Raw genomic sequence first — 14,230 nt, 5'->3', positions numbered from 1 at the left:
GAATGATAAAAAATGGTTTGGACTAAATATTTTTGAGTAAAACAAATTAATAAATTTATACCAAAAAAACTGACTTTGTTGTTTTACACAAAACTCTCTGACTCCATGTTAGTCAGTTGGTTGAAGTCTTTAAAATATATGTTGCAATATACAGATGTTGTAATTTATTCAAGCACATTTAATTCCAAAGAGTTTCAGTAATGGCATTGTAGATTTTCGATAAAAAATCTAAAAATTCTTTTTTTCATCTAATTATAACATTTTGTCATTTTATTAAATATACTAAAGAATTTGTTTAGTTACTTATTATTATATAAACGTTTTTTTTTCATCATAAATTACTATATGATTTCTTTAGTTATTTTATTTTCTAAAGTTTGTATTAAAAGTATCAATAAAATATTTCAGATATTTTAAGTTTGTCTTATGTTATAAATTATTTTTGTGTTATATTTATTGTTATTAATTGATTATTATCCTTATTAGGATTCTGTTGAAAATATTATTTTGTATTATTTAACTCTTTCACTTCCGCAAGTCGCTGGCAGCATCTTTTGATTTTTTTAAATTTTGACCGCAAGTCGCTTGTAGCAGCTTTCGAGTATGCTTCACAATCTATCTTGTTTTGTACATAAACTTTCACTCTGGACACATATAATTTGTTTGTTTTTAAGGTTTAATTAACTCTCTACAAAATCAAGAACAAGTAAGTGCCATATTGTGTAATTATAAAAAGTTATCACTTGACAGTTAAGATATCTTGAGTAATCATTGATTAAAAAAAATCTTCTTTAAGTTTAGTTCTACAATAACGCAGCGTTAACGCTGTAAAATTTAACCTGTAGAAGTGTATAAGTATTTAGCTAAGTAATTACAATAGTCTTTTAAAGAAAAAAATTCTTTTAACACATTAAATGAGTTTTGTTTTGATAATTGTTAAAAACTTATTTAATTGAAAAGTTCATAATCATGCAAGAGTATATTTAATGAAATTTATTCTATAAAACATGAATTGCTTATTTTATTTTTAAAATTGAACAACTATGGGTCAAGATTGCAAAAAAGTCTAGCATTATTGAGTCAATTTTAAAATTGAAACTGTTTATTGAAAAAACTTTTTACTGTCAATTTTGCTAGTTTTTGATTTGTAATTTTAAGAGGCAGGTTTTAATGTAAAAATCTTGCCAAATACAACATATAAATTGAGAAATATTAAATCTATGTTTTTTAACATGCGCTGCAACACATTGACAAATTTAATTATCATCTGCCTTGATTTATTGCCATAAAACATTAATTATTACTTTAATTAATAAAAAGCTGTCAGTTAATTTGTTACGTGTATAAATATTTTCTAACAAAACTATGTCTATTTTAAAAACAAATAAAAATAATATTGTTTAAAAAAAAAATTAAATTAAAAAAAAAATCCTACAATGACTTAATATACTATGACTATTTTTTTATTATATAAACACGCTTGAATAAATTATAAAGTCAGTAGATTGCGATGTATATTTTAATGACTTAAAGCAACTGGTTAACATGGAGACAGAGAGTTTCAAGTAAAACAACAAAGTTGTTTTTCTTACTATACCTTTATTATTTTGTTTTACTCAAAAATATTCAGCCCAAACATTTTTTTTATCATTCACTTTATTATGAACACAACTTTTCTCTGCAATTTGGGATCCTTTTAACAAATACAGACCACTATTTGCTTTAGATGTAAGATTGTCAGGAAGATCATTACTGTGTACTAGAAACAATACAAGGCCAGAAAGTGAGTACTATGAAGTACCCCAGAAACTACTGAAAATAAAGAGAAGTATTGGCCTTCAAGGATGACATCATAAGAAACAAACTGGAAAATGGAAAAGACCAAAATGTCAAACTTTATCAAACACTTCAAATATGTCTACTTTATGCTCAATGTTTTCTTTTAGTCACAGCAATTAGCAAGTCAGCCATAGAGGGAGAAGATTGAAAACCATATTGATTGTCAAAGAGTAAGTTACTAAAATCAAGATGTGACTCAAAGACCTTTCTTAATAGAGAGAAGAATGATCGGACATTAGTTAGAGAAGTCAAAATGTTCTCTAGAGTTACTTACTCTGATACAATTACTAAACCTTGAAATGAATTACTATTTACTTTTAAGAATATCTTTATTACATTTTAATCAAAACCAAGAGATTTTAATTAAATTATTCAAATTATTCAAATTATATAAAAAATATTATTTAAAAATAAATTTCTCTAAGAAAATCTGAGGATATAATAAAAAAATATCTCAAAACTTGATCCTTGACATTTAAATAAAAATTCATACTTCTTTACTTTTTAGAACATTTTTGAGCTGCTGAACCTCAGATTCTAATTGTGCTTTTTCATTTTCAAAACGACGAAGCGTCTAAAAAACAGTAATCATATTTTGTAGGAATTATTATAATGACTAAAAACTCAAAATTCTTTATAAAAAATTCAAAAATCTTAATAATAATTTTGATAATTAACCTTGATAAATAAAAAATAACAATTCAAAATTCTACATTAAAAAAATCCTCAATAAAATAAAAAATTGTATATACAAATAAAAATAATTCTGTGGCAGCGGTGTGGAAGTGAAATATTAGCTTTGATAGGAACAGAATTTTAATTAACTATGTTCCTAAAAGTGCTATGCTCAACTTCAGGTCTTACTAAGAAGTTGCTCACATTTTTTATATATGTTAAATATATTTAAGGTGAATTTACCAATGCGTTAAGCCATTTACGCTTCATGAAAACTTTTATCAATTGGAATATTTAAGTTTTAAAAAATTTAAAATATTTGAGTCTTTTAAAATAGTTCATGCTGAAAATATTAAGCAGTAATTAACTTTAAAAAAAAACTTTTTCACCGAAATTGTGAAACTATTTTTTTTGTTGATAAAAAAACAGATAGCTAAATAAATTTTTTTCTAATTTCTGATTTTAAAAAAATTTTAAATTTATTTTATTATATTCTAATTAGATTTTTTATTAAATATTAAAATAAAATATTTAATTTTTTTATCAAATTTAATTTAACAACTAAGTTGTGAGAAAGCAAACATAAGTCAATAATGGTGTGTTATGAATGTTTTATGAAATAAGTAGGAAGTGTAAGTTTTTGAAAATAATTTTTTTTTTTTTCCAAACAAAACATTTCCAAACACTACAATGATAATTTTTTTAATTACAATATAATTTAATTTAAAGATATTTAGACTTTTTAGATTAAATGTTTTATTATCTTTTATTATTATTAATGTGATATTAAAATAAATTTAACTACAATGCTGTACTTTAACTTTTAATGATATAAATATGTATGTTGAGTAAAGCTCCATTTACTTGCGATTTCCTTTTTCGTTATGCAACAAAATCTCATAACAAGCAAGCCTGCAACTTTTTTCTCTGCACAACTGTCAAGGTTTCAGAGTTATAGGGATTGCATACAGATAACAAAGGCTTTCTCAACTAAGTAACTAACTAGGGAAGGATGGGGGAGGGAGAGAGAATATTCTTAAAAAAGAAAATTAGATTATGTTAAATGTTTGACTTTCCAATATCAATGATATCAGCTTTTGGAAGAAGATTGTTAAAGAACAAAAAAAGAAGTTAATAGACTGAAATCGTGATAGGACTTACATTTAAAAGAAATTTAGTCATAACAAATAGGCAAATAGATATAAAAGTATAGGCCAACCATTTAATGAAAGTAAGTGCTTAGGGGTGTCTGGAAAACCAGTCACAAAATATTATTATCTTAGTATGAGATTGAAAAAGACAAACACTTTGATCTTTTAAGTTAGCATGGTCAGTGATACTAGTGTGGAGCCATTTAGTGTATTAAGCATTAAGTCACTAACAACAGCAATATAGTCTTTTGAGTCAATTTGAGTCTTTGTAAACAAAAGGAACCATAACACTAGATCATTAACAAAACCCTCTTAAAGACTCAAAGATCACAAAAAAAATTAAAGTTCAATAAAATCGAATTAGTGTCACAAAGAGCAAGAAGGTCTAATAAGTTTTTTTACTATCAAGCTTTTCAATTAGAGTCTAGACTAAGGAAGTTACAGAACCTTAACTGACTTCGAAAGATACAATCAGTTCCGATAGATTTTACATCTCTGGTTCCAACATTAGCTATAATATTTTAAAGCAGAAGTAATAAATAGGTGTGTATCGGATTGGAAATTTTGAATTCTGGCCGGAACAAGACTTGCCAGAATTTAAAAAAAATTCTGGCCAGAATCAGAATTGTATTTATGTAATTTTTTACCTTCAAGATAGCCTGCACCTCAGCATTGTGGCTACATAATATTTATAACCTATAACATATATATATATATATATATATATATATATATATATATATATATATATATATATATATATATATATATATATATATACATATATATATACATATATATATACATATATATATATATATGTGTGTGTGTATATATATATATATATATATATACATATATATATATATATTTATATATATATATATTTATATATATATATATATATACATACACATACACATATATATAACATTAATCATTAATTTGATTCTACTTATAATTTTATTCATTGAAAGTTATTTAAAATATAAAACAAAGAAATTATTTCTTTGTTTTATATTTTTAGATTTAGGTTAAAATTGAAATATTTACTGTATTAGGAAGCCTATACTTTTTAACTATTTAAAAGTTACGAAACATTAAAAATTAGACTATTGTCAGAGGCAGGTAACATTTTTGATGTAAAAGGAGCTTGTTTGTTGCTAAAAACTGGATAGCAACTCTTTTTGCACCAAAATATTCCTAAACTTTTAGAAATACTTACATAAGCAATTACTTCAAGTAAAATTTGCATTTATTTAAATAAAATATGATTTTATTTTTTTGCTCGTTGGGCTTTCTTGCGAAGACTTGCTCAAATTTAGTACATAAATCAACTATCTTATAGCTTGCTGCAAAAAGGGAGTGAAGCTACATCAATTAACTTATAGCCTACTGCTACAAGAGAGTGTTGCTACATTGACTATCTTATAGCTTGCTGCTACAAAGAAGTACTGCTACATCAACTAAGGGTTTGGCATGGGCAGCAACCTATCTATAGTTCTTCTTGCCTTGTACAACAATGATTTTTTGATTTAATTTACACAGTTTGTGTCACAAATCTTAAAAAAATAAATTCTGGCATTTCGGCCTAAAATATTGTTATTCTGGCCAGAACCGGATTGACCTAAAAATCACAAATTCTGGTACATCTCTAGTTATAACAATGATTTAAATTTATAACACAGTACATTTTTACAGAACTTTCAATTCAAGACAAATTCGAGAAAATTTCAATTCAAGACAACTTCGTGTTGCTATTAGAATGTTGTACTGAACTAACTTATGATTAAAAATAATTATTCATGAGGCTCGCACAGACAGTTCGATTTTTTCACCTCCGATTCCAACTTTGACTAATAAATAAATCACCGGTTCCAACACCTGCTCCAATAAAAACACCTTTATAACATCCCTAATATAGATTGTAAAAAAGCTAATTTCATAATAAGTGGCATAGAGTATCTGCTTTCATTATTAAATTTATATTTATAACAGTGCACAAAATCTACCAAAAAAAATAGGTAGAAATTGAAAATTGTATATATTGTAAAAGATATGACCATATATTATACCATAATTATTATTAATATATTATAAATATATATTTTATGACCACAAATATATTTAACATTATTAAAAATGCTTTTTTATTATACTGAATGAACCATTTGTTTAGTAATTATAAAACGGGGATATAAAATATACGAAGTGAATTTACATATTAAATTTATATATTACAAGCAAATGAAAAAACGATACCTTTTTTAAAGGTTCATTGGCTTGAAGAGCTTTTTCCAGTTGAATTCGAAGGGAACCAGTTTCACTTAAAAATATCAAACATGAGTGCTATAAAATTATAGTGATAAGGTTTATTAAACCAGGAGTTGCAGTACACCTTACAGCAGTAAAGAGTTGCAGACAAAGATAAAGGTGTTATTAAGTTATGTTTACAGCTGATTTATATTTACATTTAACATAGACTTGTTTTACACTTTAAGAAGAATGTTTATATAAAAACTGAAAATAAAAAGTAAATATTAAATGATAATTTAAATAAAATATAATTTTTAAATTAGAAAATAGTATATTACTTCTTTTCATCACAAAAGATTGTTTAATAAACAAAAATAATTTGAGTAGTTTTTCCAATGTATATAAAAGTTTTACCATATATAATGTATATAATTATATAATAGTAAGTTATACTAATGATAATGCACCATTGTTTTATGAAAAATGCGCCATTGTCTTTGAAAAAGCTTAGTCTATATATTTTTGTTTATCTTACTTACTTAAAATATTTTATTAAAAAAATAACATGTGGTTTTCACCAATCTATAAAATTAGTTTTACCAATGTATTTAATTATGTATCAAGTTATACCAATGATAATGTGCCAATGTTTTAAAATATTTTCTGAAATTGTCATACTTTTAAAAAATCTCAATCTATATACTTTTATTTATCTTTAAGTTTATTTACTTAAAAAAAAAAAAAAGGTTTTTAACAGAGTTGTTAACAAGGTCAAAAGTAGAAAGGCCAAGGCCACACCTTACAAGGCCAAGAGTTTTAAGGTCAAAGCCAAGATTAAGAGTTTCAAGGCCAAGGCCTACGCAAACATTTTCAAGACCAAACTCTTTAACTTTTGCCTTAAGTTAAGGCTAATTATCAACACAACTGTAAGTAGCAAGTGCTGTGAAAATAAAACCACATTTTGTAAAAATAAACCAAGGTTATGCACAGAATTCAATGAAATCAATAAGAAAACATGTACTTTTTTTAAGGCCAAGGCCAAAACAATCAAGGCCAAGGCCAAAATTTTCAAGGCTAAGACCAAGGCCAAGGCCAACAGTTTTAAGGCCAAGGCCAACAGTTTTAAGGCCAAGACCAAGACCAAGGCCTCAATTTTTGGCTTTAAGGCCAGGCCAAGGCTAAAGACTAACAACTCTGGTTTTTAATCTTTCTAAAAAATATTTTTAAATTTCGAAAGCTATTATTTAGATATAAAAATCATTCCTACTGAATTATATGTAATTAATACTAATTAATACTTATATGTGGTAAAAATTTTCATAAAAATACTTACGCATAACATATTTCAAGCTTTAATTTCAGTTCATTTGTATTCTTTTTTTGTGTCTCAAGTTCTAAAATACAAAACAAAACACAAATAATATTTAAATTGTTTTTATAGAATAAATAATGCAATCTATAATATATAAAATTATTAAAAACACTTAAATGTAATGAGGTATTATGACATTTAAAATATAATACTGCCAACAGAAAATTCTCTGATAGTTTGATTTCCAGATGCTTAGTATCATGAGTAGATTAATTGTTAACATCTTTTTATTCATTTAATAATGATGCAACCCTCAGAATTAGGAAAAATGAGGTCAACCCTCAGAATTAGGTAAAAACAGTTTGAGGTCGACATGAGGTTGGCAAAAAAAAGGCAGACACAAAGTGTTTACCATAAAACATAGCAAAAAATATAAGCAAAAAATTGGTAACCTCAAACACTTTTAGGTCGGCATTGCCTAATGCCAACCCTAATTCCAAGGGTTGATGATGTCACTGTATATCAGAGAGAACGATGATAGCTGTATGTTAGAGAAACAGTTGATTGGCTGAGCAATTTAACAACATTTGGTATTTTAGTAAAGCTATTAAGACGAATTTTTATATTTAGTTTATTCTGAAATGCTATATTTAATGAATGACTAGAAAATAATTTTTATAACTTAAACAAGTACATTTAAATAAAACACTTAACTTAAGTGTTTTATTTAAATGTAGTTAGTTTTAGTTATAAAGTAGTATTTTAGTAAAGTTAGTTTTAGTAATAGTTAACTTTAGTAGAGTAGTGAATACAATTTTATAACTTGTTTCATTATTCAGATGACAGCGCTTTGTAAATACATAACAGTGTGTGACAAAATACATAACAGCATGTGACAAAATACATAACAGTGTGTGACAAAATTATTCTAAAAGATAAATAAAAATAATGAATAGAGATGATTAAATAAAATAATCTAATCACCATTATTCAGAATTTATTCCAAGATTTTATTGTATAATACCCAAGATTTTATTTTACCTAAAATAAAAGGAAATGATGACACTCACTATTCGTGACAGTCTGGTTTTTACAGACTAAATGTGAAAAAGAAAGGAAATGGCAACAGCCAGGTTCTTTCAGATAACATATGAAAAAGATAAGAAATGGTGACATTTAGTATGAAAAAGTAATTAAGAAAAAGTAGGAGATGAAGATTTATAGAGATTATGGCATGGTCAAAAAAACTTAAGGGAGAAAAAGAGGATACTGAACACAAGTTAGGGTCAGAGACAAGACATAAATCAAGGAGTGGAGGTAAATGGTTAGTTTGTCAGGAAAACTAGTCACCAAGTTAACAGCTACAAAGTAAGAGATTGTGAAATGCAGAAATTATAGGCTTAAGTGCCAGCAGAGTTAGTGGCATCAGAACCAAGCCATTTAGTGTGATGAGCATTAAGGTCACTGATAACAGCAACATTGCCAGAAGGGTAAAGAGAGAGGGCATGGTCAAATTGATCGAAAATTGCATCTAAAAAAGTGCAGTCTTAGGAAGAAGGTGAATAATAGAGAACAAAGAGAAAGGTAGTAGAGTGAAGAGGTGCTAAGCCAAAGCACATAAAAAAATGATCAAAGGATTTGAGCCTGATTTCACAACAAATAGGTGAATTGATGCGTATGTATACCCCAAACCAAGCATGTGACTATTGGAGTCTTTGCAAATCAAAATATAGTACCCATCAACACTGAGATCTGAAGGAACAGCAGAATTTAAATTAGTCTCACCTTAAGTGAGATATATACAATATGAAGAATCGCTGAATTTAAATTAGTCTTACTATAAGTAGGCAAGTTTAGTGAAATTGGTGAGGTAAGACTCAAGTGATGGAAGGTTGCTCACAGACCTCAAATATTTGTAAAAGATATATTAAAACAGCTATGTGGTGGGGAAGATTTCTTGTTAAATATTTTGGGTTACTTTTGGCATCAGCCTTGAATCAACCTCTGAAAGCTAAAACAAAGTTCAAAAAACTTTACTACCAGCCGGCCTCAGAACCATTAAACTGAGTTTTACAGCTGTACCCTCATCAGGAGATAACAGGAAGAGTTGCATAGCCTCAATCAAAGAGGCACAAGCAAAAACCAGTGAGAAGAGTCAAGAAGATCCAGCATTCATCATCCTAGCCAGGAAACAATGTAACAGAGGTTTCCATCTACGCTAGCCTATTAGATGAACAAGGGGTTCGATGGTTAGTTGGCTGAATTTTTCACTTAAATAAGCAACCTAAACATGACCAGCATAAACAACATAAACATAAAAAATATAAGTAACATAATCATAAAAAACATGCATAAATAACACATTAATAACATAAATAACGCATCAATAACACATAAATAACACATAAACCAAAAAAACAATACAAACAATAAAAACAGAAAAATCGACAACATAAACGTGTATATTATAAAAATGAAGACAACAAGTAAACAAATTTGTATATGTTAGCATTAAATTACTTAAGTATAAGTAAACTAATGCTATAAGATTTTAAAACAAAAGAATGATCTTAATCCATAGAATCATAAATCTTTGTGAAAGATAACAAAAACAGGATTGATTAGACTTTGTAAGATAACAAAAACAGGATTGATTTGTGTACTTTGTAAGAGTTCTTCAGAACTTTCTTTTTTTCTCTATAAACTATTACACTAGTATAAGAGCATTGTTTCCCTACTAAAAAGCATGACTTACGCCCTAAATACTGGACTTGGACTTACGCCCAAAATACTGGACTTGGACTTTCACTCAAAATACTGGAGAATTACTACTAAAAAGGATGCCTTATTTAAAAAATTCTGGAAATCACTTTGATTCATTTTTAATTTTTAATTTTATTTTATTACTATAAACAACTATTTTATTACTATAGATTACGATTATCTTAGAAACTTCAAATTAGGAAATCATAACAGAAATTGGTTTATCTTGAGATATGAAATAAGTTTTTAAATAAAAACTTAAAAACACAATATTTTCTAGCAAAAATTATTCTTCAAATTACAAAAATTTTATATATTTAATAATTTATAAAGAAATTATATTATTAAAGTATACAAAAAATTCTGTAATTAAATTTTGTAATAAAACTAACCCTGACATTTCCTATGAAACTCTGCTAACAATTCTCTAAAATATAAAAAAAATATTCATTTCTCATTTAATCATGTGGAAGCATGTCAGCACTGCATAAACATGTTTTTTTGTTCTTGTAGATGCATGTAAGCACTGTACTAACATGTTTTTCTCACTTCACTTTTTAATAATAAAAAAAATAATAATAACAATTTTTAATTCAAAAAAGTTGCTTTTTATGCAAAGATACAGCCTGCCCAAATCAACAGTCAATATATGTACTGAAGCCCCTGCAGAAAGTAATATCAGTGGGTAATTCCATATGAAATCATTCAAGAAAAAATAACTTTGTCATCTATACATCTCAGAACTGTTTTAGTCTTATAGTCCATATTTAAAAAATGAATACTTTAGATTTGAGCTAAAAATCTACCTGGGTTGTTGCATTGAAAAAATGATGGTTCAGCATTTTCATGATTAAGAGATTAAGATTATTCTGAAGAGATAACTAAGCAACTTTAAGATGTTTGAATTCTAAGATTTTCCTAAAGTTTGGATTCTAAATAGATTTTTGCTTGGGGAATTCAAAAAAAAAATGCCTTGTTTATTCAACTTATTCAAAATTATTGAAGATAAATAATTTTTGGAGCTAAAATGAAGACTGTTACCTAAAAACTATGGAAAAAATGTTGATTTTATTTCATAACTTTACCTTAGTTCTACCAAAAAAATTAGATTTGTGCATTATCTTTGTAATATTTTATCAAAGCAAGCACTTAAATAACATCTTTTCAGAACTTTAAAAAATTCAAACTTTTAAACCAATAGCTAAATGACAACATCAGATTTTCAGAACCATCAGAAAAATACCTCATACATGACACATCAGATAGATTTTCCTTGAATTTTATCAAAAAAATTGCTATTTGTTGCAAAGATTGCTATTAACGTCTAATATTTCTATAAACTCAAGATATCCAATTTAGCAATTAAATGTTATACTTATTGTTATTCTTGCAATTTATAGAAAACTCGCATAAAATCCAAGTTACTAATTCAAAAAAGTACAAACAGGACTTTGTTTCATTTATTAATACAAAAAAAACAACAAAAATTTATTTATTTAAATATATTTTATAAAGAGAAAGATATCTGTGATCTAGATTTTCTACAAGATGCGGAAGTCCTGACAAATCTAGAGTTTAACTTGTAGATGTGGGTGTATCAATTTCAAAATTGATTTCATCTATTAACTCACAGGATGCATTACAACAAGTGTTTATTATTTTTATTGGAGTTTTATTTTTTTTGTGTGCTTGTAAAAAGCCTTGATTCAATTGATGCCATGTCCTTTTTGGCCTGCTCTTAAAGGCTGGTTTTGAAGTTGATGGTTGAGGCTGAATCGAGCAGAGACACTAAAGGGTCTTGTGAAGGTTGAGTGACTTTAGTGTTTTTGAGTTTCGGAGTTGAGGGTTATGGTTCTTTCCGTTGTGTTTGATCAGCTGGCTCATCTTTACAATGTTTGATTTAACCCAAGGATAATTTTCTTTGACAAATACCATCATTTTAAGCTTCTCTGGATTTAGATTGTACCGCCAATCAGTGACTATTTAGCCACCTAAAGAAAACATTCTTTCAGATGAAGCAGAGGTTACTGGTATGCATAGATAGCTTCTTGCAAGGCTAGAAAGAAAAGGTCCTTAACATAATTTTTCCACCATGCTAAAACATCAACATTTTTAGAGGCTGAATCCATGTCTTTGTAAATGTTTATTTCCCTCTGTAGTGGAGAAAGTGTTTCAGTTGAGCATTGTGCAACTTGAGACATTTTTTTTGTAGAACATTATGTCTCCTAGGTCATTTGTAGGGTAATCCAAGGCTAAAGGTTCTAACGATAACTTTTTTTCTCCCAGTTGCTAATAGAATTTCGTAGTTGTTGCATGATTGTTAACGATACATTGAATTGTCATGGCAAGTGTTTCATCAGTGTTTGTTGTTTCTGACAATGAGTGATCTTTAGGTAGTCCAAAGTAACTCCTTTGTTTGACAACCTTTTATCCATCTCAGATTGGAACGTCTCAATAAATTTACAAACCAGAGGATCGCTTCCTCTTAATGTTTCTATTTTTTCTTCACCTACAATGTAGAGTGTAAGGACATTCTGTTGAAATTTAGCGGTTGTAACACTTTTTTCAGCTGACCAGCTGTCAGAGTAATTTTTGCACAATTTCAAAAATGGTAGAACATTTTGAATAACATTGAAATCCACCTCAACAGGAATTATATCGCGAAGTTGATCTTTGCATGTATTTTAAGTGTTACTAATAACCCAGCTTTAATATCGTGAATTGAATTTGCTTAAAGGATGCAGTCAAAAAAACCTTTTAGTTTATTTGACTGCATCCTTTAAGCAGTTGTTTAAGATATGATCAGCACAAATCGTGTGGTTAGAACTTTGGATCAAGGTGCTTTGACCAATAGCAGACTTCATATTTGAAGCCCCATCTGTCACACAAACTAATGTTAAATTTTGCTCAACTAAGATTTGAAATTTAGAGATCATGCTATCCAATCGTTTAGCTAACATAAAACTGGTTTTTCTTCCAATAAAGTTTTGGCAATACAAAGATAGCTTTTTTAATTCAAAATCCTTGCTGATATAGTGGACTGTCAAGGATTCATAAAGGTCGTTGTTCCTTGAAGTCCAACCATCAGATGTTAAAGCCACCAAACTGCAATTAGGAATGTCTATTTCAAGTTGCTCTTTTTCTTGCTTCTTTATTACTGGAGTAAAAAAACCTCTCATTAAGATTTTCAGCTTTTTCTTCAGCTGATTTTTTATTACTCATTTGTTCAGCAAGAGCTTCTTTTTTTTTCTTCATCATTTGAGTATAAAGTGATGGATGTTTGGCTCTGAAAGAAAGAAATATGTTATTGCAATTACCGCATCTCATTAACTATAATAAGTCACATTTAAGGGATATAAAATAATAAAAAATTAAGATTTATTTGTAAAAATTGCAATTTATTAATAAAAAATGCAACTTATTTATTATTACAAAAGGTTATAAATTATTATAAATGTAAATTCCTATCAATATCATTAAAATATTATATTAAAATAGCAAATAAATAGAAAAAATTGCAATTAGAAGTGATAAAAAACAAAAAACGACTTCGAACCAATTGTTGGATTTATGTGGAATTATGTTGGGCAACATCGCCCAAGTAATACCAATGTTGAAATAAAGTTTTGTTTAGACTAGTTGTTTGCCGAAAAACAAAACTCGGTGTAGTTAAGAAGATAAATTATTCAAATTGCTAATATAGAATTCACATGATTTTGTCAGTGTCTGAAACAAAAGCCTTTATCAGTTTTTTTGGGTCAGGTTTTTTTGATGTTTAAAAAGAAACTTTTTTATTTTTAAAATTTTTATAATATCCTTTATTACCACTAATACAAAATCTAGAGAACACAATATTGGAGTCATTAGATTGGTATCGTTCAATATCATGACATTGCTAATTCCACCAAGATCTTAGTTCTGATCTATTCTGTTGCATAATAAGTTAATAATTATATAAAAATGTTTCTGGCAAAAAGACACAGATCAAGGTTTTTTTTTAAAATAAAAACTTTCAAATCACGATCGCTTGTCCAGATAAGATTATTGATCTCAAATAAATTTGTTTTTAAGGTGAAAAGAACATCATAGTTTAATAATATAATCTGTTCTCATAGGTCATTGGCAGTTTTTTATTATTATAAGCTCTTTCATGGTCAGAATTTTTAAATTTTGCATTAAATTTAATGAAAATGTTGTTTTTTGACAAATATATTCAGTTAATAATTTAACTGAA

The 14,230-nt window shown here is 27.3% G+C and overlaps 1 protein-coding gene across 1 annotated transcript in view; it reads right to left on the bottom strand.

Moving 5' to 3' along the window:
* LOC101239132 (uncharacterized) overlaps positions 1-14,230 on the bottom strand; it is a 94,877-nt gene that overhangs the window by 59,927 nt on the left and 20,720 nt on the right. Inside the window, exons 4-7 of the mRNA XM_065795246.1 lie at positions 10,389-10,423; positions 7,255-7,315; positions 5,928-5,991; positions 2,333-2,413 (exon numbers count right to left, since the gene is read on the bottom strand). Of these exons, the coding sequence (XP_065651318.1) occupies positions 2,333-2,413; positions 5,928-5,991; positions 7,255-7,315; positions 10,389-10,423 (241 nt within the window). The remainder of the gene's footprint in view (positions 1-2,332; positions 2,414-5,927; positions 5,992-7,254; positions 7,316-10,388; positions 10,424-14,230) is intronic.

This window comes from Hydra vulgaris, chromosome 04, assembly GCF_038396675.1.
Source record: "Hydra vulgaris chromosome 04, alternate assembly HydraT2T_AEP".
In the NCBI taxonomy this organism is placed as follows: domain Eukaryota; kingdom Metazoa; phylum Cnidaria; class Hydrozoa; order Anthoathecata; family Hydridae; genus Hydra; species Hydra vulgaris.
Note: the sequence above shows the minus strand (reverse complement) of the source record. Positions and strands in the feature narration are given on the sequence as shown.